Source organism: Vespula vulgaris, chromosome 9, assembly GCF_905475345.1.
Source record: "Vespula vulgaris chromosome 9, iyVesVulg1.1, whole genome shotgun sequence".
Taxonomy (NCBI): Eukaryota; Metazoa; Arthropoda; class Insecta; order Hymenoptera; family Vespidae; genus Vespula; species Vespula vulgaris.
Window position 1 is genome coordinate 8376344 of NC_066594.1, and position 27038 is coordinate 8403381.

Genomic DNA, 27038 nt, shown 5'->3' on the forward strand with positions numbered 1-27038 from the left:
GAAGCGATTGTAAACTTTCTCAAGCGCAAAGAATGCAGCTCGCGGATCTCGAAGATGTTACGCAAGAGGGATTACGAGATAGTTACGAGGAAATCTCGGCGTACGCAAGGTGGTTCTCTTCGCGAACGTAGACGATGTTCGAAACTCTTGGAGAACGGAAATTAATTTCACGCGTACCTTCCTCCGTTGAACTTATACGGAGGGGACTTTCAAACGTTCCCGCTTCGTTCACGCATTAAACCGTAAGTCGGCTCGGTATCCGTAGGCAAAAGAGGAGATCCCGGTAGCGATACGGACAAGATCGTTTTATCATTTCTTTGGTCTTTTTCCGTAATAGAAAGAGGAGAGGATGCGCTACCGTGGTGGAAGAAACGAGTTTGAGTGCGCGACGACGACACTCCCCTCTCTCGAGGAGGGAAGGAGCTGGCTTGGTCTCTCGTTAGCCTCCTCCGTTCACCGTGACGCGCTCACCTACTAACGGTGACGTTCCACCTTTTCTTTGTTTTGGATCGAAGGAGTTCTCGCGTCTCGTCCCGAGCGAACGACGCAGAGAGCTTGGCCGGCCCGGTAAAAGCAATAATTTCCATTTCCCAGCGGCCTTGATAGAGCGGCACAAGTGATCGGACGGCATTCCAGCAGTCGCGAGAACGTCGCGGGGCACGTACCGCGATCAACTAACCATAATAACGTGCCCCGAAAGACACCCGAGAGACGAAAGACTCCCTCTCGCGTCTTTTTTTCAAAAATGGTCTTTCCCCGTTGATCTCGCACGATTTCGAACGAACCGAGATGTCTCTTTCTCGACCGAAACGAATAGAGAGATCGATCCCTCCCTTCGGAGGAAGATGATTGCTCTCTCTCTCTCTCTCTCTCCCGTTTCTCTTAACGAGCGAGAACGGTCGTACGTGTCGAGTCGACGTCTCTGATTACGGTAACTCCCGATACTTGTAACGCGCGTACTTTCTTAACAATAGGGTCAATCGGTTCGAATCGATCTTCTCGCCGATGTTCTCACGTTTCGTCTTCGACGGAAACCCATATATTTCTCGTTAACCGATAAGAAAGGAAGAAAGTTTTCCCATGCTCGTGCTTACTACCGTTTCGTAACGTCTCTTAATATTTTTCGTAGGTTCGGTTGGAAAGTATAGGAGCGGAAGACATAGTCGATGGAAATCCTAGACTGATCCTCGGATTGATCTGGACCATCATCCTGAGATTTCAAATACAAGAGATCGAGATCGACGTCGACGAGGAGAATGACAGCAGCGAGAAGAAGTCGGCGAAGGACGCTTTGCTGCTCTGGTGCCAAAGGAAAACCAATGGTTACCCTGGCGTTAACATTCAAGATTTTACGGGTGAGTAACGACCTTTTGACGAGATTTTAATTAGCGCGCGCCCCCTTATCGTCGAACTTGGTAATGGCAAAGTAAGAAACTCGACGATATTCATTATCGCAAACGTTATGGCAGCAAATGTGCACTTGAGAGTGTGCGCAAGACCGGAGAAAAGAAAAGAAAAGAAAAGAAAAGGAAGAAGAAAGAGAGTAAGTAAAGACGTAATTCGTGTCGAACAGGTTCGTGGAGAAGCGGTCTCGGTTTCAACGCTCTTATCCACGCACACAGGCCGGACTTGGTCAATTGGTCGGAACTGCAGCAAAACAAGAACATCGACAACTTGAATTATGCTTTCGACGTGGCCTATTCGGAGCTCGGTATTCCCAGGTTGTTGGATGCCGAGGACGTCGATACCGCTAGGCCGGACGAGAAGTCCATCATCACGTACGTCGCGTCGTACTATCACACGTTCGCCAGGATGAAGAACGAAATTAAAAGCGGAAAGAGAATCGCGAACGTAGGTATAGCTGTATGCGAGGGAGAAGGTGGCGGAGGAGGGGGGCGGGGGAAGGATGGTCGATCGTTTCTCACGTTGATGCGCATATTTCCAGATCGTCGGTCAAATGATGGACGCCGACAAGATGAAGATCCACTACGAAAAATTGACCACCGACCTGCTCGAATGGATCAAACTGAAAATCCAAGACTTGGAGAATCGAAATTTTCCAAATTCGTTGGAGGGCATTCAGCGGGAGCTCTTGGCCTTCAAGCAATACAGAACCGTGGAAAAGCCACCCAAGTACAAGGAACGATCGGAGATAGAGGCCTTGTATTTCCACATAAACACGCAGCTGAAATCGTTGAACCAGCCGGCGTTCACGCCGCAAGAGGGCCAGCTCGTTCACGACATAGAAAGGAATTGGGTCGAATTGGAAAGGGCGGAACATCGGCGGGAAGTCGCCCTTAGAACGGAACTCTTGCGCCAGGAAAGATTGGAACAGTTGAATTACAAGTTCGAGAGAAAGAGCGTACTCAGGGAAGGCTATCTAAAGGAAATGATTCAGGTCTTGACCGATCCGAGATACGGCAGTAATCTAGCCCAGGTGGACGCCACGGTGAAGAAGCACGAGGCCATAAGCGCGGACATTCTGGCACGAGAGGAGAGATTTCACGATCTGACGAACATGTCGGAGGAATTGGTCAGAGAGAATTATCATGGATTAGAGAGGGTCAGAGTGAGGGAGCAGGAGGTATTGCAGAGATGGAAAGAGTTGTTGGCCCTGTTGGATCATCACAAATCCAATCTTGTAGCTCTTTCCTCTCTGATGAGCTTGATGAGGGAGATCGACACGACCCTGGCCTCCATTCAAGAGCTGCAGCTTAATTTCCAAAGCACGGACGTCGGCCCACACCTGTTGGGCGTGGAGGATCTCTTGCAGAAGCACAGTTTGCAGGAATTGCAGGTGACGGCGCTAGGGGAGAGCCAGAGACGCCTGGGCAGACAGGCCGGCCAACATTTGGCTCAACCGCAGAGCAAGGAGGTGCCTCTCCTGAAACAAAAATTGGATCTTCTAAATCGTGCCTACGACGAACTCGTGGAGTACAGCAAAGAGCGCAAGGCCCGTCTCGAGGACGCCAGAAACTTTTTCCACTTTTTGCAAGATCACGAGGACGAGGAATCCTGGCTCATCGAGAAACAACGCATCTGCAAAGCCGGAATATCGGCGAAGGACTTGCGCGCCGTCATTTCCTTGCAACAAAAGCACAAAGCGTTGCAGGACGAGATGAAGGTACGCAGACCGAAGTCCGAACAATTGTGCGAGGCTGGTAGAAGATTGATAGCCGACAATCATCCGTCCTCGTTAGAAATTCAAAATCGTATAGACTCGTTGCAGGAGCATTGGAAGGTTTTGGAAGAGCTCGCTGCCTTGAGGAAAAAGCAATTGGACGACGCGGCCGAGGCGTTTCAATTTTATGCCGACGCGAACGAGGCGGACTCCTGGATGAACGAGAAAATGGCTCTGGTTACCTCGGAAGATTACGGCGTGGACGAGCCAAGCGCCCAAGCGCTCTTGCAAAGACACAAGGATCTGGAAGGGGAGTTGAACGCCTACAGGGGCGACGTGCAATCTCTGAACATGCAAGCCGAGAAGCTGATCAAGTCGGGAATTTCCACGCTCGAATTGTCGGCCGATCCGGAACCCGTCGCGGAATTGGAACAGGAGGAGTGGAGCAAGGAGATACGATTGGTGCCTCAGGACGAATGGGTCGACGAGATCGTCGAACGATTGGAACCGAGAACCGTTCACGAGGAGAAATTGGTGCCGCAGGTGAAGAGCATGTATCCGTTCACCGGTCAAGGCATGCACATGGCCAAGGGCGAGGTCATGTTCCTGTTGAACAAGACCAATTCGGATTGGTGGAGCGTCAGGAAATCGGATGGCACCGACGGTTTCGTCCCCGCCAATTACGTTCGCGAGATCGAGCCGAAGGTCGTGTCCGTTCAAATGAGGCGACCGGAGAAGGTAAGGGTCACGCAAAGGGTCAAGAGGACCAAGATGGTGAAGCAGGTGGTGCCGGTGCGAAGGGTGAAGTCGATCAAGTCGACGGTGAAACCGATCAAGCGGAAGGCGGCCAACGACGGCGACAGCGTTGAAAAACGGCAGAAAAAGATAAACGACACGTACGGGGAATTGCAGGAATTAGCGACGAAGCGTCACGCCTTGTTGGAGGACGCCATTAGGTTGTACGGTTTTTACCGAGAGTGCGACGATTTCGAAAAGTGGATAAAGGACAAGGAGAAGATGCTTCGGACCGACGATCCGCGGGACAACGTCGAGACGGCCAAGCGAAAGTACGAGAAGTTCTTGACGGACCTGTCGGCCTCGGGAAAGCGCGTCGAGGCGATAGACGCCGCGGTCGACGAGTTCGTCAGGCAGGGGCACAGTCAGTTGGACAAGGTGAAGGCCAGGCAGAGGCATATTCATCAGCTTTGGGACCATTTGAACTGGTTGAAAACGCAGAAGGAGAAGAGCTTGGAAGGCGCCTCCAGCGTGGAACTGTTCAACAGGACGTGCGACGAGGCTCACGATTGGATGTTGGAAAAGATAACGCAACTGGACACCGCCGAGCTCGGACCCGATTTAAAGACGGTTCAAGCTTTGCAACGGAGACATCAGCATTTGGAGCGGGAGTTGGCGCCGGTAGAGGAGAAAGTATGTTTCCCGTGATTACGATTACCGACTTTTCTCTCTCTCTTCATAATCCTTTAACTCGTTGACGTAACTCGTGCCATAGGTGAGAAAGGTAAATCTATTAGCCAACAGCGTGAAGAGTTCTTATCCCCACGAACTGAACAACGTGAACGCCCGACAAAACGAGATCAAAGACCTGTGGAACAAAGTGCAGAGCAAAGCGAAGGAGCGTAGATCTCGTTTGGAGGACGCCGTCGGCCAGCAGATATTCATGAACGGTTCGAAGAATTTGATCAACTGGGCCGCGGACGTGCAGGAAACGATGAAGGCCGAAGAATCGGTCAGGGATGTGGCTACCGCCGAGCTGTTGAGGAAGCAGCACATGGAACTCGGGGAGGATATAAAGACGCGCGAGGACGAGTGCGTATTCGCGATATTTATTATCCGATTACGCGTTACGATTATGCGTTACGACCCGACGAGGAGGGGGGAGAGGGACGCGATAACGCGGGACATTTTTTTGCAGGTTCCGAGAAGTCGAGGAGCTCGGAAGTCAGCTTTTACATCGCAACCCGGCCCTGACGGACGTTCGCGAGAGATTGGAGAAGCTGCATGGATTGTACCGATCGGTAACGTCCGATTGGATGGCGAAGGAGGAGTGGCTGCAGCAATGTTTGGAATTGCAACAGTTCAACAGAGAGGCCGATCAAATCGAAGCCACGACGAGCTCCCACGAAGCCTTCTTGGAGTTTACCGAGCTGGGCGAATCTTTGGACGACGTCGAGGCTTTGCTGAAGCAACACGAAAAGTTCGAGAATACTCTTCACGCTCAGGACGACAGATTGAAAGCGTTCAGCGACACGGCCGACAAGCTGATCGCGCAAGATCACTACGACAAAGACTAGTGGGTTGAAAGATACGATTATGTTCGACGCGCGTTGATCACTGTTCCTATATCCAAACGTGCTTAATGATACTCGCGCTTTCAGCATCGACGAAAGGAGAAATCAAGTTTTGGCTCGTCGAACGGCCGTCAAAGATGCAGCGCAACGGAGAAGAGCGGCTCTAAAGGCATCGGAACACTATCAACAATTTTCGGCGGAGGTCGACGATTTGCGCGACTGGCTGAGCGATAAAATGAAGACTGCGTCCGACGAGAGTTATCGCGACTTGAACAACTTGGAACGCAAACTGCAGAAACACGAGGCGTTCGAAAGGGAATTGAGGGCCAACGAGGGCCAATTGAGGGCGGTCAACAAGGCAGGGAAAGCCCTTATATCCGAGGAAAATTACAGGTCGGACGACGTAGGGGAAACGTTGAAAGATCTGAACGATCAGTGGGATCGATTGGTCGCACTTTCCTTGGAGAAGGGCCGTAGGCTGAGGCAAGCGGCCTCCCAACACGGTTACAATCGTACGATGGAGGACGCCAGGCTGAAATTGGAGGAAATCGAGAATTGTTTGGAGAGCAAACAGGTGGGAACGGATCTTAGAAGTTGCAAGGAATTATTGAAGAAGCATCAGACCCTCGAAAGCGACATGTGTCAGTGGGAGCAAAAGGTGGACGACCTTGTCGCCATGGGTCAGGAAATGGCGCACGAAGGTCATTTCGATGCTGCGAATATATTGAAATCCAGCCAGGCCACTCAGAGAAAGTACGTAGAAAGTTTTCGTGCGTGGGAACGATCTCTCCGTCGCGTCGTCGATCGATCGATAAATTAATCATTGTCTAACGATTGTTCCTTCGTATAGATTCCGCAGTTTGAAGGAACCTGCCAAAAGACGACGCGAGGCGTTGGAAGAGAGCTTACGTTTCCACAAGTTTGGATTCGAATTAGACGCCGAATTGCAATGGATAAAGGATCACTTGCCGCAAGCCTCCTCGACGACGCTCGGACAAAACTTGCATCAAGCTCAGACTTTACACAAAAAGCACAAAAAATTGGAGGCCGAGATCGCGGGCCATCGACCGATGATAGACAAAACTTTGGCCTCGGGACAAGCGCTTATCGAGCAGGCTCATCCCGAGAGGAAGAAGGTACTTATTTTCCACGTATATCGTCGAATAATCTTTTTCGCGCCACATTCGCGCTTACCTTTCAAACGATTAAAGAAAACGAAAGGCGAGACAAGAGTAAGAAATGATCGTTTTTGCACAGCTGGAACACCCCCAAGAATACTCGGTATGCAGAGGTAAGAAAGGTGGATGCATGCTGATGATTTATTTGTGTCTCACGCCTCATTTCGAATAACAAACGATTTTTATTTTACTGTTTGGTGTTACCACCAAATGCATACGACGACGATAAAACGTATTTCTTTTCTTTTCTTTCTTTTCTTTTCTTTTCTTTTTTGTTATTTTCGTCCGCTCTTTCGACAAATACTTTCGAAATCTTGCGCGCAGGAGTACAGGACGAACCTCCTTTTTTCTTTTTTCTTGTGTGTTCGTGTTGCCACTCGTCCTCTCGCGTCACTAATACGTAATTGCCACGTGACGACATTACGGAGTAATGCAGCATGACTTAAACCGCGAGAGAAAGAGACTTAACGCCGATATACATTTGATATAGATACGGGAGCTGTGCGACTCGTTGGACGACGCTTGGAAAGATTTGCAAGATAAGGCGGGAGAAAGAAGCAAGGCGTTGGACTTGTCATTGAAGGCCCAAGAATTCTACTTCGAAGCCGGAGAAGTAGAAAGTTGGCTAAACGAAAAGAACGATGTGCTCAGCTCGACCGATTATGGAAGAGATCGTGACGCAGCCACGAAATTGTTAACGAAACACAAGGTACGAGATAATGCCCATCGTCGTTTCACTGCGCTAACGTCGAATTAACATTTGACGATGCAATCGTTGCTTTCCGTCGAAGTAACGTACATTTGTCGTTTATTTTATTCAGGCGGTAGAACTTGAATTAGACACTTACAACGGTATCGTATCGGAAATGGGACATACGGCAGCCGCGATGATCAATGCCAAACATCCCGACAGTAAGGCTATAGCCAATAAGCAACAAGCGATCGCTCAGCAGATGAGGGCGTTGCAAAAATTGGCTACGGTAAGACAGCAACGTCTCATGGAGAGCATGTATCGGCACGAATACTTCTTGGAAAGTAGAGAATTGGAACAATGGATCAAGGAGCAAGAGCAAGCTGCTGCTTCCGAGGATTACGGACAGGATTACGAACACTTGTTGGCGTTGCAAGCCAAATTTAATGACTTCAAGCACAGAATAGAAGCCGGCTCGGAGAGATTTAATCAGTGCGAAGAGTTGGCTAGGAAGTTAATCGCGAACGAGAGTCCCTACATTCAAGACATCGAAAAACGGCAGGAACAGTTGGGGTAAGCTCAAGTATTTTTCCCCTTAAATGTCATCTCTCTCTCTCTCTCTCTCTCTCTCTCTCTCTCTCTCTCTCTCTCTCTCTCTCTTTCTTTTCACGCGCGCTTTCTATTTGATTTACATTGGCCAGATCTACAGGGAACAGGGGGAGGGTGTACGGAGTTGTCGTTGATTTAATAACGGTATACGGTAGTTTATGCATCGATACGATCGTAACATAAATGACTCGAGCGATCGCTTTGCGCATCCTAGATATATCGTAACTTTGCTACTAGGGTGTTGGGATACTAACTGTTTTTGTATTTTGTATATGTAATTTGATATAGACAAGACGAAGATGATCCTGTCCTTCAGGTACATAAGCAACATACGATCATTGGGTAAGTCCTATAAGCCTGTGATACTATCGTAACGATCTTTCCATCTAACAGTTATGCCTGTAGAGTAGAACGTGATTAATTATTGCGCACGAGTAGATAGTTCGATGCACTTTTCATTTCGTACCGTTTGTTTGCAAACTATCGTACTCTATTGAAGTTTCATCCAAAATTTTATCAGAGAATCCTGGCAACATCTTCTCGATCTCATTCGCAATCGAGAGCAACGCTTGCAAGCTGCTGGAGAAATTCATAGATTCCATCGAGACGTGGCCGAAGCATTGTCTCGGATCCAAGAGAAAGAGGCAGCTTTGCCGGAAGATTTAGGCCGCGATTTAAACTCCGTACTGGCGTTGATCAGACGACACGAAGGATTTGAAAATGACCTTGTAGCTTTGGAAGCGCAGCTGCAAGTTCTGGTAGAGGACGCGTCGAGGTTGCAAGTTCATTATCCGGGTAACAACGCCATGCATATAGATCAACAACAGCAAATCGTTGTCGCGCATTGGGAAGATTTGAAAGAGAGATCTGCTCACAGAAGGGACCAGTTACAAGCCAGTTGCGATCTGCAGAGATTTTTGACTCAAGTAATTTCTCATCCATTGTTCTTTCTCTCTCTCTCTCTTTTTTTTTCTTCTTTCTTTTGTTCGCGTACTCACTTACGTAGCAGAAGAGATCGTACGAGGTAATAACGAAGCATTGCGAAATCGTTAACTTTAGGTAAGGGATTTGATGAATTGGGCCGCCGGTCTTCGTGCTGCCATGTCCACCGAGGATAAAGTTCGAGACGCTGCGAGCGCGCAAATGTTGAAGGCGGAACACGAAGCTTTGAAAGGCGAGATAGAAGCGAGAGAAGATAGTTTCAGTTCGGTCCTCGATTTAGGCGAAGCTATGGTGCAAACCGGTCATTATGCGGCTACGGTGAGTCTTGCGATAAAAAAAGAAAGAAAAAAACAAACAAAATCTCGTTGGAACGACGAATGCGATGTTTCAGGAAGTGGAGGAAAAATGTAATCAACTTTTGGACGAAAGACAGAAACTTCACACAGCTTGGCAACAGAAGAAAGTCCACTTGGATCAGTTGATAGACCTACACTTTTTCCTGCGAGACGCTAAGCAATTGGATAATCTTTCCAGTACCCAAGAAGCCGGCCTCAGCGGCGACAACTTTGGCGTGTCGGTCGAAGAAGTCGACGCGCAAATGAAGAAGCACAACGAGTTTGAAAAGTTACTCGTCACCCAAGAAGAAAAATTGATTGCCCTGCAAGAACACGGAGACAAGCTCTTGGCACAAAATCACTTTGATTCGCCCACGATTGCCAAACGATTGAACGAGGTCGTACAAAGGCGAATCAAAATTCGCAACTTGTGCGACGCGCGTAGAAAAAAATTGGAGGCCGGTTTACTTCACGCTCAATTCGTCAGAGACGTTGGGGAGGCAGAATCTTGGATCGGCGAGAAACAAAAGAAATTGGAGGCCGAAACGTCGAAAGGCGAGGTATCCAGTTTGGAGGATAAAATCAAAAAATTACAGAAACACCAGGCCTTCCAAGCGGAGCTAGCAGCCAATCAAAGTAGAATCGAGGAAATAAAAGGTAAACTCTTTTTTAGACGTACAAATTATTCCTATCGGTACGAATTTACTTATTATTTATATCATAATGAAACAGCTAAAGGGGAAACTCTGTTGGGACAAAAGCATCCTGCGAGTAGTGAAATTCACGAACAATTGGAACAGTTGTATTCCTCTTGGCGAAGATTACTCGTAGAGTCCGGAAATCGTGGAAGAGGTCTCGAGGAGGCGCAAGACATATTGGAATTTAACAATCAAGTTGAGAAGATCGAAGCTTGGATAAGGGATAAAGAAATGATGGTTCAGGCAGGTGATACAGGTAAAGATTACGAGCACTGCTTGAGTCTTCAAAGAAAATTGGACGATGTCGACAGCGACATGAGAGTGGATGACTCGCGAATAAAAGCGATAAATGCTTTAGCCGATAAACTTATGAAACAGGTAAAGATACGTCTATATGCATTCTGCTATAAAACAAATTGCTTTGGTAACGCGTCACTCTAACCGTATCATCGTAACCTTTCCAATAACTCTCGTTAGGGTCGCGATAACGAATCGAAGACCATACAACAGCGTCGTGACAATTTCAATAATAAATGGAGAGGTTTGCAAGGTGCGCTGAGTGCCTACAGAGAGACCTTAGCGGGTGCGTTAGAGATTCATCTATTCAATAGAGATATCGACGATACCAACCAAAGAGTCATGGAAAAATCGGTTGCCATGAATACCGCCGACGTTGGCAAAGATTTACCTGCCGTAGAACAGTTGCAAAGGAAACAGGAAGCGATGGAAAGAGACATGACTGCCATAGAAGGAAAATTGAACGTACGTGATTTCAATTTGTTGTTGTTTCTTTCGTTTTGCTGTTAAATAAAAAAAAAAAAAAATAGAAAATACTCGTACATTTCCTCCTTCAGGAACATAGGGAAGAAGCGAGAAAGCTCTCGCTTAAATATCCTGACAAAGCTAGCGAAATAAACGCTATGCTGTCGGAAGTAGTATCGAATTGGGCCGACCTGCAACGTTTGACTCAGCATCGTCGACAAGCTTTGAATCAAGCGTACACGTTGCACAAGTTCGAAGCAGACTTGCATGAATTAGAAATTTGGGTTGCGGACACGATTAAACGAATGGACGAGTCGGAACCACCTACTACCATTTCAGAGGCCGAAGCTTTATTGGAATTGCATCAAGAAAGAAAAGCGGAGATCGATGGTAGACAAGATACGTTTAAGGCATTGAAGGAGCACGGACAGAAATTGGTTTCGATCAACGAGGAGGTTAAGGGCAGCCTGCAACATCTCGAAGAGCTGAGGCTGAAGCTAGTACACGCCTGGGAGGATCGTAGGCAAAAGTTGACGCAGGCGCATCAATTGCAATTGTTCAAAGAACAGGTAGAGAAAAGATTGTTTGAAACGAACAACGATGATTGGCTTAATCGCTCCTACGTATGGTTCTCTCTATTTTAGGCGGATCAAGCGGACAGTTGGCTCGCAATGAAGGAAGCGTTTCTCAACAACGACGATCTCGGCGAGTCGTTATCAGGGGTCGAAACGTTGCTCCGCAAACACGAGGAATTCGAAAATTTGCTGGTATCTCAATTAGGAAGAATAGAGGAATTGGAAAAGTTCGCGAATGACATTCTGGCGGAAGAGCATGCCGACGCTAACGTAATTAGACAGAGATTAGCGTCGGTTTGCGCTAGAAGAGACAGATTGCGAAATAGTGCTACGGCCAGAAGAGAAAAATTGCTGGAAAGCCATCATTTGCATCAGTTCCTCAGAAATATATACGAGGTCGAGGGTTGGTTGCATCAGAAGCAGCAGGTGGCAAGCGATGAAAATTACCGGGACTCGTCGAATCTACAAAGCAAAATTCAAAAGCACGCTGCCTTTGAAAGCGAATTAATAGCGAATAAAGGGAGGATATCGTCGGTCGTTAACGAAGGTAAGGGAATTTATTGATCGAAGCTCTCACGGAAGGTCGATTAACGTTCGCATCGAATAATATACGCATAAAATGTAATCGTAATAAGATAAAAATGACGTTCGATAGGGGAAGCGCTCATCGAGGATAACCATTACGCTTCTAAAGAGATACAAGAACGTTTGGATGACTTGGAAGGGGAGTGGCGTCTTTTACAAGAAACGAGCGAATTGAAGAAGAACAGACTGAACGACGCGTATCAAGCATTGCTCTTCAATAGAACTCTGGACGAATTCGAGGCTTGGATGGACGAAGTCGAAACGCAATTACAGTCGGAAGATCACGGGAAAGATCTTTCCAGTGTGGCGAATCTCTTAAAGAGGCACACCAATTTAGAAAACGACGTTTTGGGACACAACGAGGCATGCGAGTCGATCAAAGAGACGGCGGCAAATTTTGCTAGATCGAATCACTTCATGTCCGAGGAAATTCAAGAAAGAGCATCGGCCACCATCAATAGGTACCACAGCTTGCAAGAGCCAATGCAAATACGAAGAGATAATTTAGAAGATGCTAAATTATTGCACCAATTTGTAGCGGACGTCGAAGACGAGCTACATTGGTTATCGGAAAAAGAACCTTTAGCCGCCAGTAATGATCTAGGTAGTTCGCTGATGACGGTGCAAAGACTTCAAAAGAAACATCATGCTCTGGAAGCGGAACTGATATCCAGAGAACCGGTGGTGGGTTCTTTGATCGGTAGGGCAACGGCCATGATAAGGAGCGGACACTTCGCGTCGGAGAAGATAGAAAAATTGTCGCAAGAATTGCAAGAGAGTCTTTCGCATCTTCGAGACTTGGCGAGCGTCCGGAAGTTGCGTTTATTGGACGCGGTCGAATCGCAAATGGTAAATGTCGTATCGTCGCTCTTCTAGCGAATAGGGAATAGGTTGCTAAAACGCGTTGCGATAACACTTATTTTGACTGTGCAGTTCTACGCCGAAGCTGCCGAAGCTGAACAGTGGATAAGAGAGAAAAATCCGCAAGTAACATCGACGGATTACGGAAAGGACGAGGATTCCGTACAGTCTTTGCTCAAGAAATTGGAAGGGATAGAACGCGATTTGTCGGGTTTCGAGAGCACCGTAGATAATCTTAAGAAACTCTCCCACGGTTTAATAGAGAGGCACCATTTCGATAGCAAAAATATAGGTCAGAAGCAGGCCGAAATCGAAAGTAAATTCAAAGAGCTACAAAACTTGAAGGATCACAGATTGCAACGTTTACTGGAAAGCGAAAAATTCTTCCAGTTTATCAGACAGGCCGACGAAGCGATCGAATGGATCGGAGATCAAACGACCGTAAGTCGACCGGATAACGATTCTTGACCCTATGACGATTTTATCGTTTCAACATACACGCGCGCGCGCGCGCATACATCTTTTTCTTCTTGTTTAGGTCGCTGCGTCGGAGGATTACGGCCGTGACGTCGAACACGTCGAGCTGTTGATTCAGATATTCGACAATTTCTTAGCTGGCCTGACGACGAGCGAGAACCGAATTTCTGCCGTACTCGACGCAGGCCAGAAATTGATAGAACGTAACAATCCTGAGAGGGCTAGGATACTTGGAAAAATCGAAGAAACCAAGCAGCAGTGGGAAGATCTGAAGGAACTGGCACACGCGCGACAAGACGCGTTAGCGGGTGCCAAACAGGTCCACATGTTCGACAGGACAGCCGACGAAACGATCTCGTGGATTCAAGAGAAGGAGGCCGCTCTAAGTTCTGACGGATACGGCCACGATTTAGAAACTATTCAAGCTTTGGTCAGGAAACATCAGGGATTTGAGACCGACCTGGGAGCGGTAAAAGAGCAGGTAGATCGGCTTTCCTTCTTAATCGTCTCCTCTTCCCAGATATCCGGTATCGTCGCGGTTGTTACAACGATCGTATATGTTATTCAGGTCGAGTCTCTGATGGAGGAAGCACTGCGATTGATCGAATTGTTCCCAGACGCACGTATACACATCGACGTCAAGCACCAAGAAGCCGAAGCGACCTGGAATGAACTCTTGGAGAAGGCTGCTCAAAGGCGAAGCAAATTGGCACAGGCGGAACAACTGCAGACGTATTTGGGCGAATACAGAGACTTGTTGTCGTGGATAAACGAAATGGTGGCCAAGGTTACCGCGCCGGAATTGGCGCGAGACGTTCCAGGAGCCGAAGCTCTAATTTCCCGACACAACGAATATAAAACCGAGATCGACGCGCGAAAGGAAGCGTTCGAGAAGTTCTACAAAACTGGCCAAGAGCTCATCGAGCAGGGCCACTTTTTGGGAAAAGAGATCGAAGAAAAAATATCTGTATTGCGTTTAAGGAAACAAATACTTTTAGATACTTGGGAACAAAGGAAACTCATATACGAACAAAATTTGGACACGCAATTATTCAAACGGGAGGCAGAAACTTTGGAAAATTGGATCGTCAGTAGAGAACCGATGTTGCACGATGGTAAATTGGGCGAGAGCATTCCACAAGTGGAGGAGCTCATAAGAAAGCACGAGGACTTTGAGAAGACCATAGAAGCTCAGGAGGAAAGATTCAACGCGTTGAATCGTATAACGATGGTAATCGATCGACGTCATGTTCCTTCGTAAAGTCAATATCTTTGAGTCAATACTCGTACGCGTTTACTTCCGCAGCTCGAGAAAGCGTTCCGGAAGCAACAGGAAGCGGAGATGGCCGCGAGACAAGCCGAGAAGGAACGAATCGAACGTGCGCGGATCGAAGAACGAAAACGTAAAGAGGTACAAAGGATAACCGAGGAACGAAAACGGGAGGAAGAAAGAAGAAGATTATTGGATAGCCCTCATAGGCCTTCGCACGACGAGGTCAATGGAACGGTCGACGAGCACGAGTCCGTTAACAGGTAAAATTATGACAGGATGTCCGTAAATAGGAAGCGACTTGTCCTCTTACCGATTCTCCTTCATTCTAGATTGGCGCCGTTAAAAGGTGCCACTCCGGTCGAAGTTTCGGAGCCTACTCTGATTCAAAAATCGCACGGTATACCTCACGTGTTTGGCGATAAATTGAGACGATGTACGCATTGTGTTGTATCCGACGATCGAATTTAACGGAGAATTTAGATTTGTTAACTGGACGAATGTCTTCTCTCTGTAATAGCTAACGCGGACATCAAAAGGGCGGAAAGTATGAAGGTTGACACGAAGAAACCGAAACGTACTCCGAGCTTCACGACTAGACGAAGGACGCAAAGCTTTAGAAAACTCCAAAGAATGGAAAACATGGACGCTTTACCGCCCGTAGAGATCCAGGGTCTTCTTGAAAGGAAACACGAACTACAAAGCGCCGGAAAGAAAGCAGCCGTTCGTTCGTGGAAGCAATATTACACCGGTGATTAAAGTTTTTCGACCGTTCGACCGTCCGGCCGCCGATCGGTACGAAACATAACGAAAATAATGTTTGAAATAATTTCAGTACTGTGCGGGCAACTATTGTGCTTCTTCAAGGACATAGAAGATTTCTCGCTTAGCAAAGCGGCTACCGCGCCGATTACCATTTTCAATGCCATATGCGAGAAAGCGGACGATTACACGAAAAAAAAGAATGTGTTCCGCTTAAAGTGTACGGATGGTTCGGAATTTTTATTCTTAGCTCCGAATCAACAAGAGATGGAAGATTGGGTCAATAAGATATCGTTCCATGCCAAATTGCCACCGAGCCTGCAACTTTTAAGCTATGACGATTCTCAAAAGGTACGTACTTGAAATAATTTTCTAAACGACACGAATCATTCCGTATAAATAAACACGCGAGTATGCGTGTGTTCCTTCAGGAGGGTCTAGAGAGGCTGCACGGTGCACCATCGGATCATCAAGATGATAATATGTCGACCGGAAGTAGTCGCGCCTCAACGCCCGAAATGGAACGGAAAAACTCGGTGATCAGATGCGATGTTTCCAATCAACGCTCCCCGAGCACAGTGCAAATAGAATTTCTACAACAGCATCGACAAAATCAACAACGCCGTGATCCGCATAATACAGAGTTCTTAGCCTCGGAAAGATCGGAGCCACCTCAAACGCAAACAGAGTTTTTGCAAATGCACAGGCAACAGCAACTGCTCGCGCAACAACAACAGCTGATTCAACAGGAACAACTTGCGAATCAAAGAGATCAATATCAACAAAATTCGAGCGATAAACCTCCCATACCGCCAAGAGGAGCACCGCCACCGATTCCTTTGCGATCGCCGAGTTCCGAAAACGTGGTACAATTTCGACGAAACGGTAAGCTCCTCCGCGCTTCTCGTACGTTTGTACGCGAAGTGATCGAAGAAACGTTCTGTTAAATGTATTCGATATTTTTCAACTTCCATGCGTGACAACGCGATGCTATAGATTCGGAACACCATCTGCAACAAGGGAGGCCACAATCGTATCAGCAACGCGGTACAACCTTAAATCATAATGGATCTAGCCAGTATCCGACAAACGAAGTGTGGCATAGACAAAGTACCGTAGATATGAACACGCAACATCCAGGTACATATCAGCTTTTGTCTTTGAATAATCGCTCCAGCATCTCCTCGGTTTGATCGATTTGCACCAAAAGCAACATATGACATTTCATGGTTTTATAGAATTAGCACCTCCCCTGCCATCGAGTGCCCCTCCACCTACCGGAATGGCTCAGTGGAATATACCCCATGACCCTGGTCAGTCATTACAGCCATTTTCATACAAATTTCGTACCGAATGTAAGAAACATCTTACATATGATCATACAATTCTCCTGCATGCGCAACTCTGCATCTTCGCTCTGATTTCCTACCTTTTCTTCCGCTCGTATCTTATTTAATCCAACTTGAAGTACTTACTTGTGATAAACAATGGAATTCAAATTCACAATTTTCGAAATAGATGTAGGAAGCTTTTTCACATTTATGTCTATGTATAAATTGTGAAATATAAAAACTGATTTGATCACTTTATTTTTGTTTGCAGCATATGGGAATGTGCCGATAAATGTTAGACAGGTAAAATATTAAATAATCACGTTTCTGTCGCATAATGTTTTATCTCATAGATAAACGCTTCAATGATTTATTTTGACTTTTAGACTTCACAGCAACAAAATAATTCATTTAGTACCAGACCAGCCTCTTTACCTCCGTACGTAGCTCCGCCAGCAGTACCGCAGAATGTTCAAAACGTTGCGCTTGTAGATGGTAGAAGACCGTCCGAAAGTGGTTCAGAAAGTGAAAATAGTATAAGTGGTAGTAGAAAAGATCGTGATTATAAACGAAGTTCTGTTTTGAGCAACTTATTTGGCAGGAGAAAGAAACCATCTCAGTCGTAATCTATATACAGGGATCTCCATTCTTGTAGGGTACTTAAATTCTAAAATTCTAAAAAAAAAAGAGAGATTCCACGAAGGATAATAGCCTTCGACATTATTAAATTCCTCAAAAACAGAAAAAAGAAAAACAATTATCTATGCCCTGTTATATAATACGTATTCTAAAATCTGTAAATTATATTTTTACGTGTATAATACAATATTTTTCATTAAAATATATACAGGAATTAATATATTCAGACACGGCTAGATTTAGATGAAAAAAAAAAAAAATTAAAAACAACGCAAAACTGATATAAAGTTGTTTCGTATATCGTATAAAAAAAAAAAGTTAAATAAAATAAAATAATAATAAAGCGAGTTAAATGCTTCGCAAGTAATTATGATTACGCGCATTTTGCAAATTTCTTATTTTTGCCACACAGATATATTCTTTGTTTTAGAATATCGGAATTTTTTAATTCAATTCTAATCGTAATTGTAACTTTTAGTTTTGTTAAAAAATGACTAACATCGCCCCATTAATTGATATAAATTGAATATTTCTTGTTTTCGTTTTTCTTTTTATATTGTAAAAATAACCAATCTATAACAAAAATGGTCATTACCACGTTATTTGAAATGTACCTGACCTTAAAGGTAAAGATATAAAATATATCAGCAAGAGCATTAAAATGCAAAAACAACTATATATAAAAAAAAAAAAACTGTAGATTTCATAATATATGTTGCAAATATTATATATTGTATACCAACTCCTATTCAGGACCAATGATCTTATTGTATTAAGCGCAAAGAAGATATGTTGATATATAATGTTTTTGAAAAATTGTTATATCTGTATGTTTAACAATCATCCTCATGATTGACACAGTATAATAGTATGTAAAGTATATTTAATATCATTTAAGAAATAAATAATTATCTACTGGTTACATACACGACGTTACAGTGCTGTTTTGCATGTAATTATATAAAACAAAGATCAAAATATAATGTTATAATAAGATTAATTAAATCTTTTCTGGATAAAGAGTTCCATACCACATTTTATCGAACTATGACTGTCCGTTATATATTTTCGTTTTTACTATTATCATCGCTATCCACTGTCGCTAACTGCAGTATACCGTGATAACGGTAGCAGTGCGGGCTATCGCGTTAACCGATAACCCCTCTCTGTGTGCAATTTTTTAAATTTCTACGACTTAAAGCTGCTCGTCAAAGCCTTGATTTTATAACGGTTTACGGCTAGGATGAGTATAGCCGTAATTCTTGAAAGATTTTAACGAACGAGATCGCATTTTAAAGATAAAGATTCGAGCGAGTACGTGGCTTTTTGAAACTTTTGAAAAAAACAATCTTTCTGACTACACTAGACGCGCTCGATCCATTTGTTTAATCGAACAAACAACTGCGTATATTTCGATGCGTTTTCAAAATCTTTTCTTCTTAATTCCGACTAAACGCCGTCATTTACATTTTACTCTAACGTGCTTTAATAATAATCATACTTTAATGAATAAATAAATTAGATAAAATTATAGAGAGATATAATCCGGCACGTGAGTTTTTCTTGCTTTTCTCAGACGTATTACTACCTTACTAGATAACAAAATCTCTGTCACGCACTAACTCGATTGTTGAATTACGCGCGAAAGGAATATGATCTAACGAGCTTATACACCGATGCAATAGGCGCATGGTGGGGACAGTGTTTACCTATCGCGCTTCTAGTTCGTATTTCGTCCATACTTGTCGCGGAAGTCGCGTGTGTTAGGCGATGAACCAACTTAAATTGTTATCGAGTGAAATTGTAAATTTTCAATGATTTTTTTTGTCACAGATTCTATAAATTATATTTATTTATTGAACCTATAAAAATACGAATATGTGCGACGGTAAGTCGAATACTGTGTTATAGAAATGTTCCATCGGGACGTATAAATTTTTTTCTTTTGTCGAGAGTAAAACGTAAATTAGTAAGTAAATAAATACCGAAGGAGACTTGCGATGCAACAATGTAGTTGTATCAAATAATGTAAAAAAAATTTAAGATCATAATAAGCAATAACCTATAAATTTAATCGTATTTACACTCGAGCTTTATACTTTTAGAGGATGTAATACGCAGAAGATTACTCATAGACGGGGATGGTACTGGTGATGACCGTCGAATAAATATGTTGTTAAAGTCGTTTGTAAAATGGATAAACAGTCCTGACGCCGATAACACGTTACACGAGAGAATGCTGTCGCAACTTGCCCAGTGTGAATTTGCACAAAGGAAATCTAGACTAGTCTCGAACATGAGTCAAGAAGAATTGAAGAGTTATAGTAATTTATCGAATGAAATAGAGATACAAATAGAGGAAGCCAAAAAGGAAATAGAAAAGACAAAAGTAGAACTGCACGAAGCTAAACGCGTAAGAAAAAATAGGATAGAGTACGACGTATTGGCAAAAGTTATAAACGAGCAACCGGATAGATTGGAAACCAACGAGAAACTCGCTACGCTGCGTCAGGAATTGGGAAGTCTAAAGGTAACGAAACAACGAATTTCATTAGGAAATTTCTTAACACGCACGATACAAGTTAACTTTTTGATAAAGGAAAAATCTGAACAATTGGAGCACAAGTTAGAAATGCGAAGAAAACAGTTTCACGTTCTTATATCCTCTATACATTCTTTGCAAGGAATGTTGGACGAATGCGACGAAGAAATAATGGATATCAGTTTAGAAAATTACGAAGATACTGATACAACTTCTATGGAGATGTCGTAAGGATCAACTTTTTATACGTAACCGCAAAATACAGAACATTTGATATTAACCAATTTTTAATTTTAGTTTACTAGTTTTAGGTACATGTCTGATAGTTAAGGATAATCTCGTACTTCTTTCCAATACCTGACCTTCTTTATACTCTACAGCGCACATATCCAAATTCTTGATCATTCCCTTTGAAATAGCGTCGGTACAAGTTTCCGCAATAGCATGCAAATAATCGTTATATAATTCTCCTCTCAAGATCAACAGACTCCTACGTTCCAACAACAAACTGAACTCCAATTTAAGTTGCTGAGGCTAAAAAAGAAAAATATACATACGTGTACGTACGCGTGCGCGCGTAGCACGTACATTCGTTTCGTTAGCAATATTATATTCGGCAAACTTTAGCGATCGTATACCTCCATAACGTCGTTACGTTTGTAGAAATCTAGAAGAGTATGAGAACCGCAACTGATAGTAGTTACTATCGGGTAAAAAAGTGGACCGTCCGAATGTGCCTGTTAAACATTAAAATTTCCAGAAAGGACGTACAAATGTTTGGGTAAGAGCGATATCCGATTGGGTGTGCTTGAGCATATAATCGGTACGTACCATTATTCCTTGCGCAGGCAAATACTCGTTAATCAATACATGATTGGGTGGCTTGTCTCGTTCGAAAACATTTAAAGAAGTTATTCTATCAACGTAATTTTGAAGCCACTGAAAATTTATTATCACATATTACATTATTTTTCATTTACAACGATTTACTCACGCTTGGTATTTCTTCCGCTATCATCCCCTTGGGGTGAGGTATACCGCCCCAATTTTGTAATCTTCTGTAACTCAATTGAGTCCACTTGGGAAGGGGGACGGTATTAACATGTTTCGTTATTTGACTTTCTTCTTCTTCGGTTATAAAATTCGGTATGTATTGTGCCATCTCTGGAATCTACAGTTTCGTATCTGTATTTTAAGAACCGTCGACATAACCTTTCTTCCTCGGTTTACGATAAATAATAACAAACACGAACCTCTCTAACCGCGTTTTCTACGAAAACGCGCTTTTGCGTGCTCATCTTTTGATGCTCTTTAACGTCAAAGATGATCGATTAAGAAATGACAACGATCGATCGGAACGATAAAGCAATCTGTATTATTTTAAGAACGTAATACGACGGTGCGATCGGTATCGGATCTCGAGCGAATAATTGTCGAACGCAAGCTGATCGATATGTAAACTCTGTCGTCAGAGAGCGTACGCGTCAACGAACGAGATCGTTTTGTCGTTCAAGCTAAAATCAGTAAATTCAACCTCCGACGAGAACATCGATGAGTCGAAAGAGGAAAGAGGGTGGAGCAACAATCGTCGATTCGATCGACTTTTCAATCATTTTTGGAATATTCTCTGTAAGCCGCGTTTATCAACGAATACGACGACATTGTTATATAATTCAATTGTTTTAATCTTTTTTCATGCGAAACGATCGACTCTCGCTCGTTAATCCTCGTATTGTGTGATATTTGTAATGAAATCTATAAATTGATAAATTCTGGTGTAGACGTCGGGAGAACCCACTGCGCACGGCTTAGTCCAAGAAAATATACCGACGATTTGATCGTTGTAAGTTAGCGGACTGCCGCTATCGCCCTGACAAAGAAAAGAAAAAAGGATATATACGTATGTAGCAATGTGCAGTCACAAAGTTACAAAGATCGACGACTACCTTACAGGCGCCAACTCCCTTATGTTCCAAGGTACACAGTTGGGACGGTAAAATAGTATTGTTGTAATACTTTTGACAATCCTCGTTGGTTATAGTGGTGAGAGTCACTTTTTGTAAGACGTTCGACAACGGACCAAGCGAATGACGTCTGCCCCAACCGGTTAAGATCGCCGATACGTTTTCCGGCGTGTCCGAAGCTGGCAGATCGATGAGATTCTGTTTAGAACTCAAAGTTACGTTCTCGCTCAACTGCAAAGGGAAATGTTTAGAAATACGTTCCGACACGTCGCGATGCAACGACTTTTGTCGAGGATGACTCACCGTGAGGACGACCAAATCGTGAGTCCACGAGTTCTCCGCGCCAAAAACGTAATCGGGATGACAATGGACGTTCTTCACTCGTTGAACCTGACCGCCTCTTTTGACATTCCTCGTACCAGTCACCACCGACAGGTCGTCGTAAGGTTCCTCGAAGAGCTCGCACACGCAATGCGCGGCACTCAAGACGTGTCTTTCGCTTATCAACGCACCCCCGCAAATGTGCACGGCGTCCGAATAACGTAAAGAGACTTGAAAGGGAAACTCCTTCGAATCGCTGTCTTCTCCGCCTGCTATTCTTTTAACGCGCGAACCGCGAGTCTCTGTTTCAAAGCACGCCAAGAGATGACGGAGCGATTCTCCTTTTTACCGTGACATCGTTACGAGTCGTTAAAAACAAATTCGCGAGAGCGTACGTGTACATCTACGTTTTTCCTTACCTCGACCAATAGCAGCCGTCGTCGACGTGATTACCAGAAATAAAAGCGTGATGATATTGCGGGTCGCCATATTATCGCGTGTAAAGTTTCAAATCTTCCAGTAGTAGAACGGATAGGATCGAAAAGGAACGATTGCTTTACATCGCGACTTTTTCGCGTCCTTCGCGATCACACCTGTCTTTACTCGCGTCTCTACGTAAATAATATCTCGCGAGGCGATCGAGCTTGCGTCCAATGATTTACTGAAATAGAGCGGTGCTCGTACGGCGATACCTCGTATTTGCCCTCTCGACGAACGTAAACAAAGATTCGGGAGAATCTCGCTGATATCGCTTTCTACGCGATCGCCGTCTTCGGCTCGACGAGCGTTCCTTAGGACGTATAGAGCGAACTACACGACCGGAGGAATAAATCCTTAAATTCTTTCTACGCGAAACCGCGTCAATAGCTGGGATCAAATTCGAAAGCGTTAGCGCGTTACTATCTCTTACGTCGTATCGTCCACGTTTCTTAAAGTTGGATTATTTACTCGGCGCGAGAGTCAATATACCGTATAAAATAGGAACGCGATTCTTCGCTAGATAGAGAGAAATAAATTTTGACGCGTTTATCTCCCGAGGCTGTAGGTCGGTCGTTGGTGTGGACGAGTTGCATTGGTAGGGAAACTGGTGCGCCAGCGCGCATCCTTCTCTACAAAGGAACGAATCGCGCACACGTAAACGCGCTCCTCCTATTACGCACGTACATATGTACTACCTGGCGTATCCAAGCGTACGACGCACGATGGCCAGCGAAACGGTACATTTGGACGATCGCGGTTTCGATTGATTTCGTTCGTCGTCGTCGTCGTCGCCGCCGTCGCCGTCGTCGCCGTCGTCGCCGTCGTCGTCGTCGCCGTCGTCGCCGTCGTCGCCGCCGCCGCCGTCGTCGTCGTCGTCGTCGTCGACGCCGTCATCTTCGTAACGTGCGATAGAAGCGATAACATAGGACGATTAAACGGTCGAGAATACGGCGGCAATAGGCGAGTTATAAAAGGAAAGTGCTTTGACAGAGCGCCGTGAAAGAGAAACTGGTTGTTGCTTGCGCACCAGCTATGTTGTAACTTTTGACCAGTTCGATGGATAGGATATGTGACTTCCATTGTAAGTACCAGGAAAGGCGCGAGGATCGATCTTAATTCATTTAACCGATCGCCCACGATACCGTTCGCGACGATGTTTTACCAGAGAGACGTCGATCGCTCCGTTGCAAAAATGGCCTATCGTTACAACAAATCCGTCGTGTTGTGTTTGAGGTTATATTATCCATTTTAGTAAAATTTTTGGCTGCACCCATCGTGTACAACATTATTTATATCTTTTATCTTAGAATTGTCTTCTTTTGTTCTCTTTCTCGACACGTTTGAAAATGCATGTAAACAAGTAAATCAATTTCACTTTCAGAGTGAAGTATAGCAAATGGAAGGTTTTAAGGTGAAAGATGAACCGATGGATGCATTAGCCATAGACAGTCAGGTTATGGTAAACATTTTGCATGAAACTGCAACACGATACGATTCGATGATACCGCGCGAAATTTAATAGAAACATTGCTTTAAGGACGAAAATATTGTAAGCGTCGTACTTAAAGAAGAACCTGGAGATAGATTCGATCCGGACTACATGGAGGATATATGCTCTGGTACTTTCGAGAAGGTATTCTTACCTATCGAAAACAGTGAAGTGGATTTTTCCAATGAGATGGTAACCAGTCTAACTTTAAGACCTAACGTTTATAAATTTAGTAGGCGAGCGTTGACGGCGAGCGAACGATGGCGATGGTACAGTGCCTTTTTCGTTGACAGGTAAAGTTAGAGCTGGAGGGAGAAACTAGCGGACATCCGAACTGGACGGCACAGATCACGGCGACTAACCTTTGCGAGAAAGAAGATGGCATACCGCATAGGTGTTTAAGTGCGGCGGACTTTATGCAAGCTCAAGACGCCGAGAAGCATCCTGTATTTTGTGCTAACGGACAGCAGCCCAAATTTTACAAGATTCAATGTTCCATCTGCAAGAAATGGTTTCTTAACAACGATTCTATGGTCACGCATTTAAGAATGCATTGTAACGGGAATCAGTGCGAGGTTTGTCAGCAAAACTTTCAAGACAGTTCCAGCTTGCATGCGCATATGTTAACACACGTCGGTATGAGTCCACTGGAGTGCAATGTTTGTCAGAAGAGATTCGCTTATAAGTGGTGCTTAAGAAATCATATGCAAATGCATTCGATAGATAAACCATATGACTGTGATGCTTTGCAACAGGGATTTATGAAAAAGCCTGAAGGCAACGACGAGCAGTCGTTGAGTACGGGAGAAAGACCCTTCGAATGTGACGTATGCCATGCTACGTTTCGAGAGAAAGGAAATTTGAATCGACACATGCTGATTCACACCGGTGAGAGGCCCTACAAATGCGAGATATGCTACGCGGCGTTCAGGGAGAAAGCTAAATTAAATATTCACATGCCCATTCACACGGGCATGAAGCAGTTTAAATGTACCATGTGTCACAGATCGTTCGCCCAAAAAACTGCTCTCAACAATCACATGCTGGCGCATAGCGGAGAAAAGCCGCACGCGTGTAACATTTGCGAGAAGACGTACAAAAGGAAATCGGAATTGATCAGGCATACGATGGTTCATACCGGCGAACGACCTTACGAATGTAAAGAGTGCCTAATGACGTTTAGGGAAAAGGCTAAGCTAAATTCTCACATGTTGGTTCACACCGGCGAGAAACCCCACGAATGTCATATATGCCACAAAGCGTGCGCGCGCAAGTCCGATTTGAACAGTCACATGTTGTTGCATACCGGCGGGCAATACGATTGCAAGGTTTGCGATAAAATTTTCACGCGTAAGTCCGATCTGAATAGACATACCTTGATACACACGGGTGAAAAGCCGTTCGCGTGCGATCTCTGCGACATGGCGTTCAGAGAAAAAACGAGATTGAATTCTCATATGCTGATACATACCGGTGATAAGAGGCACGCATGCCATATTTGTCAGAAAACGTTTAAAGAAAAATCGTCGTTGAGAAAGCACATGTTGAGTCATACGGGCGACAGACCGTACGAATGTTACGTATGTCACAAGGCGTTTACGCAAAAGACTACTTTGAACAGTCACATTTTGGTACATGCCGGGGAAAGGCCTTACGAGTGCAGCACTTGTCAGAAAATTTTTAAAGACAAGGCTGCGCTGAAGAAGCATTTATCGATGCATATCAATGAAAAGAATCACGAATGTTTGATTTGCTTAAAGAAATTTAGTCATAAGGCCGCATTGAACAGTCACCTGTCGACCAATCATACATCTTAATCCGTGAAGATCTAGTCCGATTTTTCTTTACATCGAGCGCACGGTAATGCTTGTAGCCGTATTACGTGCTCACCGGTCGTACAAAAAGACATCGTATTTTATTACTTTCTCTCTCTCTCTCTCTCTATCACTACCTTTTTCTTCTTTTTCTCGTATGTACCGCAGAAATAAATCAATTTCCAAGTATTTTTATATTCGCCGCATTGGACATCCGTAACGGAAAATTTGACGAACGAACGACATTCATTTTTTTTCTGCTTTAAACGAAATTAACATATTTTGACGTTCGTCGAGAGATTTGGACGTAATTTTATTTCGATTGAGATGCGATGCGCAACGTGAGATGTAGGGACGTCGCGAGATCTTTCCTTGGATTCGATTTAATTACAATTCATCGATATATAACGAATAATTATTATTCCGATGTGACGCGTATTGAATGGTAAAGGAAAACGTAAAAGAGTACAATGAAATGTATATTCTACGTAAAGTTCAAAATAACGAGTACGCAAATTATACGAGGGGTCAATAATACAATTTATCGTGCGAATGCGAGTTTCGTCGAGAAACGAGAATACGACGTTTCGTTGTGATAACGTCGAGGAACTTTTATTTTTCTTTTTTTCTCTTCATCTTTTTCTCCTTCTTTTTTTTTTTTTTCCTTTGATGCGTTCTTTCCGGCATAGTCGTACGTGCTAACGAGTTTTATCATACAATATCGTTTAATCCTTATCGTACCGTAGCTACGATATTTATCCGGAATAATTGACTGTGATTAGCCATCCTTGCTCGATGGTCATTAAGAAAGAAAATTAACGATTACGACGAAAGATTTTCCTTTTACGAAATACATACATATATCCGAATGGGGTAATATCTTTATATAAAGAAAGTAAAAGAAAAGAAAAGAAAAAATAAGAGACTGTGGCAAAAATATTATACTTTACTCATTCCTTCGTTCTGTACACGATAAATATAATATAAATATAAGTGTTGATAACTGTATAAGAGATAGTTTTATCAACATCATACATTTTATAAACTTAACTAATAGAACGGAGCGAACGATGCGTGAATTAAGTTGTAAAGAGGATCAAAGAAAGTATATTATACAAAATATTACGATACAAAATATTATTTGACAATTGTGATGTACGCTTCTCTCTTTGAAACATTATTATTTCTAATATACCTTCGATATCTGACGAACGGATCGTTATTTACGACTACGAAGACTACGAAGACGACCAAGTTCCTTAACGAGCTCGTTAACAAGCACT

General features: G+C 44.0%; 5 protein-coding genes across 16 annotated transcripts in view; 3 read left to right on the plus strand and 2 right to left on the minus strand.

Moving 5' to 3' along the window:
- LOC127066027 (spectrin beta chain, non-erythrocytic 1) overlaps positions 1-18073 on the plus strand; it is a 37177-nt gene extending 19104 nt beyond the window's left edge. For 4 of the 7 annotated variants that reach the window (XM_050999218.1, XM_050999219.1, XM_050999213.1 and 1 more), the window contains 30 exons: positions 1130-1355; positions 1574-1851; positions 1946-4549; positions 4632-4948; positions 5055-5432; positions 5518-6183; positions 6281-6566; positions 7099-7317; positions 7430-7872; positions 8197-8250; positions 8429-8834; positions 8968-9168; positions 9242-9842; positions 9918-10261; positions 10361-10645; positions 10738-11214; positions 11290-11767; positions 11876-12654; positions 12739-13107; positions 13205-13624; positions 13712-14374; positions 14450-14676; positions 14746-14849; positions 14934-15164; positions 15249-15526; positions 15607-16060; positions 16172-16315; positions 16414-16530; positions 16778-16809; positions 16893-18073. In XM_050999218.1, the coding sequence (XP_050855175.1) occupies positions 1130-1355; positions 1574-1851; positions 1946-4549; positions 4632-4948; positions 5055-5432; positions 5518-6183; positions 6281-6566; positions 7099-7317; positions 7430-7872; positions 8197-8250; positions 8429-8834; positions 8968-9168; positions 9242-9842; positions 9918-10261; positions 10361-10645; positions 10738-11214; positions 11290-11767; positions 11876-12654; positions 12739-13107; positions 13205-13624; positions 13712-14374; positions 14450-14676; positions 14746-14849; positions 14934-15164; positions 15249-15526; positions 15607-16060; positions 16172-16315; positions 16414-16530; positions 16778-16809; positions 16893-17132 (12321 nt within the window). In that variant the 3' untranslated portion in view covers positions 17133-18073. The remainder of the gene's footprint in view (positions 1-1129; positions 1356-1573; positions 1852-1945; positions 4550-4631; positions 4949-5054; positions 5433-5517; positions 6184-6280; positions 6567-7098; positions 7318-7429; positions 7873-8196; positions 8251-8428; positions 8835-8967; positions 9169-9241; positions 9843-9917; positions 10262-10360; positions 10646-10737; positions 11215-11289; positions 11768-11875; positions 12655-12738; positions 13108-13204; positions 13625-13711; positions 14375-14449; positions 14677-14745; positions 14850-14933; positions 15165-15248; positions 15527-15606; positions 16061-16171; positions 16316-16413; positions 16531-16777; positions 16810-16892) is intronic. The other 3 variants (XM_050999214.1, XM_050999215.1, XM_050999216.1) reach the window with 3 other exon arrangements.
- Positions 18074-18498: 425 nt separating this feature from the next.
- Positions 18499-20132, plus strand: LOC127066051 (THO complex subunit 7 homolog). Its single transcript, XM_050999284.1, has 4 exons — positions 18499-19033; positions 19251-19675; positions 19745-19914; positions 19993-20132. Exons 1-4 carry the CDS (start codon positions 19024-19026, stop codon positions 20015-20017), a joined length of 630 nt encoding a protein of 209 aa, XP_050855241.1. The 5' UTR covers positions 18499-19023; the 3' UTR covers positions 20018-20132.
- Positions 19957-21089, minus strand: LOC127066050 (alpha-ketoglutarate-dependent dioxygenase alkB homolog 6). The gene is made up of 5 exons (XM_050999283.1): positions 20941-21089; positions 20682-20858; positions 20519-20626; positions 20326-20424; positions 19957-20221 (listed from the first exon to the last, which is right to left on the minus strand). Exons 1-5 carry the CDS (start codon positions 20983-20985, stop codon positions 19964-19966), a joined length of 687 nt encoding a protein of 228 aa, XP_050855240.1. The 5' UTR covers positions 20986-21089; the 3' UTR covers positions 19957-19963.
- Positions 21090-21407: 318 nt separating this feature from the next.
- LOC127066046 (chymotrypsin-2-like) lies at positions 21408-23291 on the minus strand. 3 transcript variants are annotated; one of them, XM_050999278.1, is made up of 5 exons: positions 23148-23291; positions 22392-23081; positions 21955-22274; positions 21634-21882; positions 21408-21557 (listed from the first exon to the last, which is right to left on the minus strand). In XM_050999278.1, the coding sequence occupies exons 2-5, from the start codon at positions 22459-22461 to the stop codon at positions 21408-21410; spliced, it is 789 nt and encodes a 262-aa protein (XP_050855235.1). In that variant the 5' UTR covers positions 22462-23081; positions 23148-23291. The 3 variants fall into 3 exon arrangements, with proteins under 3 accessions (XP_050855235.1, XP_050855236.1, XP_050855237.1); XM_050999279.1 differs by lacking the exon at positions 23148-23291 and having other exon boundaries at positions 21634-21849; positions 22392-23131; XM_050999280.1 differs by lacking the exon at positions 23148-23291 and having other exon boundaries at positions 21414-21557; positions 21639-21882; positions 22392-23131.
- Positions 23292-23311: 20 nt separating this feature from the next.
- LOC127066034 (zinc finger protein OZF-like) lies at positions 23312-26909 on the plus strand. 4 transcript variants are annotated; one of them, XM_050999252.1, is made up of 5 exons: positions 23312-23533; positions 23834-23911; positions 23990-24133; positions 24235-24516; positions 24697-26909. In XM_050999252.1, exons 2-5 carry the CDS (start codon positions 23849-23851, stop codon positions 25756-25758), a joined length of 1551 nt encoding a protein of 516 aa, XP_050855209.1. In that variant the 5' UTR covers positions 23312-23533; positions 23834-23848; the 3' UTR covers positions 25759-26909. The 4 variants fall into 4 exon arrangements, with proteins under 4 accessions (XP_050855209.1, XP_050855206.1, XP_050855205.1 ...); XM_050999248.1 differs by having other exon boundaries at positions 23314-23533; positions 24235-26909; XM_050999249.1 differs by having other exon boundaries at positions 23313-23911; positions 24235-26909.
- Positions 26910-27038: the final 129 nt, after the last annotated feature.